Source organism: Carlito syrichta, unplaced genomic scaffold (genome assembly GCF_000164805.1).
Source record: "Carlito syrichta isolate Samal-C Ts95f unplaced genomic scaffold, Tarsius_syrichta-2.0.1 Scaffold109700, whole genome shotgun sequence".
Lineage (NCBI taxonomy): Eukaryota > Metazoa > Chordata > Mammalia > Primates > Tarsiidae > Carlito > Carlito syrichta.
In genome coordinates, this window is record NW_007053796.1 from 12995 (window position 1) to 20021 (window position 7027).

Sequence of the window (7027 nt, forward strand, 5' to 3'; positions counted from 1 at the left end):
CGGGACGTGGCTCGGAGCCGGGCTGCCCGAGTTCACGTCCTGCTTCTGCCGCGCCACAGATGAGCTTGGGGCCGCCGGACCCTTTGCGCCTCGGCGTCCCGCCCGGGAAATGGAGACGCTGATGTTGACAGTAGAGACGTTTGGGTTCGGGGGACCTGTGTATCTTTTCATCCGCAGTCGGAGTCTCACTGTCGCCCGGGCCGGAGGGCGGCCGCACGCTCAGGGCCACCCCCGTGTCCACCTGCTGGGTCCCTCCAGCGACCCTTCAGCTTCGTCCTTCCAGAACTGTTTTTCGTTTTGTTTTTTTTTGAGTTGGAGTCTCACTCTGTCGCCCAGGCTGGAGGGCAGTGGCCGCTCCCGGCCGCCGCAGCCTCCCTTCATCTGCCGGGCTTCAGCAATCCTTCCGCCTCCGCCTTCCAAGTAGCTGGACCTACAGGCACGCGCTACCATGCCCGGCTAGTTTTTGATTTTTAGTGTAGAGACGAGCGCTCACCAAGTTGCCCAGGCGGGTCTCGAACCCGCGGGTCAGGCAGTCCACTCGCCTCGGCCTCCCAAAGTGCTGGGGTGACAGGCTGAGCCACCGAGCCCGGCCTGTGTATTTTTTTTACTGCACCCTTTCTTTGTTCCGAAATACAGGTACCAGTGTGTCGCAGTGGCCTTTGGTGTTCAGTGCGGTAGCCTGGGAGCCCCAGGCTAGACGCTAGCCTAGTGTGGAGTAGGCGGTACCACCTGGGCTTGTGTACGTGCACTGGACACAGAATTGCCTAACAGGGCGTTTCTCAGATCCTGTCTCCATTGTTAAGAGACCTGACTGTCATGTGTTGGTTGGCCTGAGGACTGGGTGACTTCATGCAAGTGAAGACTTCAGCCCCAGGCCTGGTGCTGTCATTGTTGCTGCTGTTATCTGCTGGGGATTGAAGGGAGAGAAGAGGGAGAGTTGGCAGTTTGGCCATCTGTCCCCTGCCCCAGCCGTGGGGCTCGCCCAGGTCAGAACCCCAGAGGCCCAGTGCCCAGAGGGCATCGGGAAGAAGACTCTTGTCACATTTCCCATTATTCCATCTGATGTTCTTTACGACGTCCTGGCCAGGAACCTCGAGTGCAGCAAACCTCATTCTAGTCTGGGTTTTGCCCCTGATTTACTAGGTGGTTTTAGGCAAGGAACCTCCTTTCCCTTTTTTCAGATTATGATCTCAAAACTGGTTTTGTTTATTCCCACAGCACAGAGGGAAAGGGGAGCTCCAGGTGGTGGAGCCTGAAGCTCACCCTTGAACTCACCTCTTCTATCTGGCCACCTAGGGGATCCTGGCCCGACCCTCAGCTCTGAGGGAGGGTGCAGCCCCTAGGCTTCTGCCACCGTCCTGACATCCCTTCTCGCCCACCTTCAGAAGTCCCAGCTCTTCTCCGCTGCTCAGGAGGTGAGGTTCACAGAGATTAAGTGACTCGCCACTGCCTCCAGTGAAACACTAGCCAGCCAGCCTCTTGCCTCTCGGAGCCCGGGGTCGGCGTTCCCCTCTTCCCAGTCCTGCTGTGCTTTCTGCCCCTCCCAGGGCCGGGGTTCCATTCCCGCCAGTTCTGCAGGGGGCCAGGGCCCCTAAGTAAGGCCTTGCCTTACCCTGCCCAGGCCCAGAATCCCGGGACACCTGGGCGGACTCCGGGCCACTCACCTTGATGAACTGGAGTTAGCAGTAAGTCCCACGCCTCCTCTGAGCCTCAGTTTCTTTTTTGAGAGCGAGCTCATAGATGCTTCTCTCACCCACCCGCTTTCCATCAGGGAAGAGCTAGGACTGGGCCAGGAGTCTGAGGGACCCCTGGAAAGGCCTCCGAGCCCCCAGGGCTCCTGAGGGCCTAAGGTGGGAGGCAGACAGGACCCCCGCTCTCTGGAGCCTCCCTTGCTGGTCATATCGTGAGCCCATTGGGTCTCAATTGGGAGCTCCTTCGCCCTCCCTGCTTGCCCACCTTACCCCCACCCCCTGCCATGGATCTCAGCGTCGTGAAGCCCCAGGGCTTTGGCTTTTAACACTCCCATCCCTAGCTCTGTAAAGTCAGGGTGAGGGCAGGAGCGGGGGGAGGCACATCTGCCCCTCCCTGCCCGGCTTGGCCCAGACAAGCTCGGGGTGCCGCACCCCAGGTGTGGTCGTGGATGCTTTCAGGCGTCGCCCTGCCAGGCCCAGCCACGCTCTGGGTAGAAGCTGCCTGTCCGGCTGCCAGCACTTTGGAGAACAAGCTCTCTCATGGCTCTCTTCATCTTGTCCGAAACCAGGGCGGGGCGGGTCCGCCCCTGCTGCCCCTGCCAGGAGAGGATGTGCAACTTAGGGTGCAACTCACCGCACTGGGAATGCTCACTCACAAATCACATTCATCTTCGAGGGGCCAGTTCTTGAGGGACAAGTCGTAGGTCACCCTGCCAGTCACAAGGGAGGGGACATGGGTGGCTCTGGGCGGCACAGAGGTGAGATGGGGGTGAGTGGTGGAACAGAAACTGGGTTTTGGGGGCAGGCAGGGCGGGGCTTGGGTCTGGGTGTGGCTGTTCACTGGCTTGGCGGCCTCTCTGAGCCCACATGTCCCCACCTTCACACCGTCTCACAGGACTGTTGTGGTCAGTCTCAAAGCATTGCTGTGCATGGAGTGCCTGCTGCTCAGTAAGTGCTCAGTGTTCTTCTGAGGGCCTTTGATTTGGGGCTCCGAGACTTAGAACGATGAGACTCACCCAGTTGTACGTGCTTAATAGAGCATCAGAGGCTTTTTAACAGAGCCCCGTTTTTCAGACGCAAAAACTGAGGGTCAGAATGGCTCCAAGTCACAGAGCTGATTACGGGCTCAGGCCTTCTGGTTCTCCATCCCGCAAGGGGGAGACTTCCCAGCAGTGCAGGGAGGTCTGTGGGCTTCCAAGCACCTTCTAGCCTTGACCAGGTGCTCTTTCTCTAGGAGGCTGTCCTCCCCACCTGGAAACCGACCTGGCAAGCAGGGACCAGGGGTGGATGGCAGATCCCACTCGGCCCACCTGCCCAACCTTTCTTTGGCCGTCTGTGGCTGGCTTCAGGGTCTTGGGCACTGAGCTGCCAGGGGTAGTCTTTCTGGAATAAAGTGGACAACTCTACCCCCAGGGATTTTCCAGAAGCCACAGGGAGGGGAGTGGGTCACAGCCCTACTGCCCCTTCATTGCTAACTGCAGGGCCGGAGGCCTTCCCTTGTCCTAAAATCTGGGGGCTCTGCAGCAGCCCCAAGACCAGCCCCCTCCCTGGCACCGCCTGAGGCCTTGACCACGCTAGCTCCACCCTTGGCAGCCCAGCCAGTCCCGCCCTCGCTGGCCCAGCCTCAGAGAAAGCACGAGAGTCTTCCAGCAGCTGCTGGAGCTCCCGGGAGAGGCCTAACAGCTGATGGATTGCACCAGCCACCAGGCCTGTTGGGAGCTCAAAGTATGGGCAGCCATTAGAGCACAGGGGGGCGGGGGGCACCGGGTCTTTCTGGAAATGTCTAGACGCTGTCTCTTGAGAGTCTATTTCTGAAAACCCATCTCCAGCCTGTCTCACTCCCCAAACCTCCGGCCGGCCTCAGAGACATCACCCCAAACACGTCACCGCTGAAGGAGGAGGGCCAAGGAGGTGCCAGGCGGGAGGGCTGGGCATCCATCCTCCCGCCCCCGCCGTCCCGCCTGGCTGCCTAGCTCGGGAGTCTAGGGATCTGAATGTCTCTGACTCTGCGCCCTTGGCCAGGGGCCGGCTCCTGTGACTCATTTTCTTGATTTGTACAATGAGACCATCGGACTGGATGTTCTCTAAGCCTCCTTCCAGGGCAATGAATCAACAGATTCTCCTGCTCTTCTCCTCCCCCCAGACTCCCCCACACCACCCGCCCCCCACAAAATGCTGCGGGGGGGGTGTGTGTGTACATGGGGAGAGTTGACAAAGATTCTCTGCTTGAACAAACTTCAGTCGGGCTCTGGAAACTTCTCCTAGGATCCTCAGTGCATTTCCTTATCAAATCCAGTTTTAGCAAGAACCTTTGGATCACCCTCCAGAGCTGATGGGGTCCTCCTCCTGCATCAGCCCCAGCTGATGTCTGATCTCCCTGGCTGCCTTCAGCTGGGATCCTGCTGGGTCAGTTTAGCCAGAATCCCTCTTACCCTGAGGCTTCTTCCCCCTTAGTAATTTTCCATCCACTGGCCCCACCCTGCTCCTTGGCCATACATTCCCACTGGCCCATGCCGTATTCGGAGGAGAGTCCAACCTCTCCCACACTGCAGAGTCCCATCCCGGTGTTTCCTGTGCCCATCGCAACGGTCCTGAATAAAATCTTCCTTACCGCGCTATAGCAAGTGTCATGGAACAGTGTTTTAACAGTGGAGGCAGGCGAGGGGGGGATCGAGCGACGCTCAACAGGCCTGAGATAATAAAAACATTAGCCTGGGCATGGCTTGTGGCTCCCTCCCTTCCTTCCTTCCTTCCTTCCTTCCTTTTTTTTGTAAGAGCCTTCCTCTGTCATCCAGGCTGGAGGGCAGTGGCGTGCTCACGGCCGCTGCAGCCTGGACCTGCTGGGCTCAGGCGATCCTTCTGCCTCAGCTCTCCAAGTAGCTGGAACCACAGGCGTGCGCCACCATGCCCGACTAATTCTTTTAGTATTATTATTTGTTGTAGAGACGAGGCCTCATCGTGCTGCTCAGGCTGGTCTCGAACCCCTGAGCCCAGGCAACCCTCTCACCTCCATCTCCCAAAGTGCTGCGATTACAGGGATGAGCCGCCGTGCCTGCTCTTTAACCAGAGTACCGGCGCGTGCTACCGTGCCCAGCTAGCTTTTTGATCTGTTGTGGAGATGAGGTCTCGCCAAGTTGCCCAGGCGGTCTCGAACCCGCGGGCTCAGGCAGTCCACTCGCCTTGGCCTCCCAAAGCGCGGGATGACAGGCTGAGCCACCGAGCCCGGCCTGTCTTTTTCTTCTTTCCAAGATACAGAGCAGGGTTCAGGCTGAGCCCTCAGTCTGCGGGAGGGACGGAGGCCTGGTACCCTTCCCACCCGGCACCCCTTCCCCAGGTAGCCAGGGAGGCGCTGAACACAAGGGCTGCGGCTTCCAGGTTGGATCAAACCCACCCCCGCCAGAGAGCTCTCCTCTGGTCCAGGCCTGTAGGTCCTGGACGTGGCATTTTTTTTTCTTACTCTTTGTCGTCCTCTAGTGCCGGCTTGCCGCCAATACGCCTCGCCTTAGGTCCCAAGCCTCCCAAAGTTTCTGGAACTGTCCATCCCCCGGCTCCCTCCTTCACTCATTTACTTGTTCAACAAACCTGTCAAAGGAGCCTGTTTGGGGATGCGGCGACAAAGCAGACGTGGCCTGGCCTCCAGGAGCTCAGAGCTCCGGGGAGAGACAGATATGCCCACAGAGATATAACTGGAACGAGACACCGGGCCCCTAAACGCAGGTTCCCAGAGGAACAGGAGTATTCGCCGTAGCGTGGATCAGGAAGGCGCCACAGAGTAGGAGGCAGTTGAGCCAGACCCTGACCAGTGAACTCACCTGAACCTGTGGAGGTGGAGCGGGCGTGAGTGGGGGTCAGCTGAGCTGGGGTGTATTGGAGTCAAGAGCAGCGATTGGAAGTGACGCTGCAGGGCTGCCAGGAGCCGAGGATGGCCAGTTCCAGGCACGGCCACTCGGAAGGCCTTCCGAGGCCCCTGTGCGGGTGGGCATGGCCACGGGAGGCAGGGTCTCCAGGGCAGGGGTTCTGTTTCTTTCATTCATTCACTACCGTGTCCTCAGAGCCAGGAACTGTGCGGGCACATTGTAGGTGGTCAGTAAGTAGTTGTGGAACGAGTGAATGAATGGTGGTGTCTGCATGTTAGGAATCGTGGAAGAGTTGAGGAGGGCATGAAGGAGACAGACCGGCCAGTGAAAAGGAAGCGGTCGCCCTGTCTGGATGGCTGGACTGGGCGTGTGGAAGAGGAAAGCAGCTCAGCTGAGCAGTGACGGACTCTTTAGAGTGTTTCATGTCCCTCCCAACCCCACCCAGGAGATAGCATCTCCAGCATGAAGGGCTAAAGAGGTCACCAGGGCCAGGTGTGGTGACGTGCACCTGCAATCCCAGCACTTTGGGAGGCGGAGGCGAGAGGATCACTTGAGCCCAGGAGTTCGGGACCAGCCTGGGCAACATAGCGAGACCTCATCTCTACAACAAAAAGTTAGTCAGGCGTGGTGGCGTGTGCCTGTAGTTCTGGCTACTCGGGAAGCTGAGACATAAGGATTGCCTGAGCCCAGGAGGTTGAGACTGTGATGAGCTGTGATCATGCCTCTGCGCTCCAGCCTGGGCGGCAGAGTGAGACCTTGCCTCAAAAAAAGGGGAAGGAAAAAGAAAAAGAGTTCACCAGGATGTCTTTGAGCAGCTTCCTGGGGTCAGAAACAGACCTCTGGCCGGCGGCCTTCTCAGGTGCTCATTCTAGTTTGGGGAGAGAGAGACTGGAAGGGGGTCATGGGTCAACACAGCCCCAGGCTCCGGGGACTGGACCAAGGACGCCTCCTGGGCCATGACTCATAGAGATGGAAGCCGTGGCCGCATCAGGGCCACCTTCTTCCGGCTCCCAGCCCGTGGGCCCCTAAAGGGCTTCGGAGTGTCTGGGACCCACGTTACACGCCAAAGTGTGGGCACAGGCACATCCTTCTGGGGCAAGGGTTCTCGGTCTCCATCAGATTCTTTGAGGACGCTTGCTTTGGAACAAGCTTAACATCTACCACTCGGAGAGAAAAGGAGAAGGAAAAGGGGGAAGAGAAAGAGGGTTCGGAGAAGAGACGGGAGGAGGAGAATTTGGGGATTGTTTTAGATCTAGTAAAAGAAACACAGTGGGTAGCAGCTACGAAAAAGGAGAGGGAGGAAGGAGAGAAGGAAGGAGAGAATAAGTAAGCCCTCCTTTAAACCATCCTTCTAGGCCGCCTAGTGCCCAGTCAGGGCCAGACACATGGTGTTTTCCCTCAGGGGCCATCTTTGTTTTGTTTTGTTTTTGAGCCGGAGTCCCACTCTGTCGCCCAGACTGGAGTGCAGTGGCCGCTCCC

The 7027-nt window shown here is 58.4% G+C and overlaps 1 protein-coding gene across 1 annotated transcript in view; it reads right to left on the reverse strand.

Annotated features, from left to right (window-relative positions):
* The window catches only part of HSPB1 (heat shock protein family B (small) member 1), a gene marked incomplete at its 5' end in the record, with an annotated part of 3073 nt that extends 672 nt beyond the window's left edge, over nt 1–2401 (reverse strand). Inside the window, one exon of the mRNA XM_021717742.1 lies at nt 2348–2401. Coding sequence (XP_021573417.1) covers nt 2348–2401 — 54 coding nt within the window. The remainder of the gene's footprint in view (nt 1–2347) is intronic.
* Nucleotides 2402–7027: the final 4626 nt, after the last annotated feature.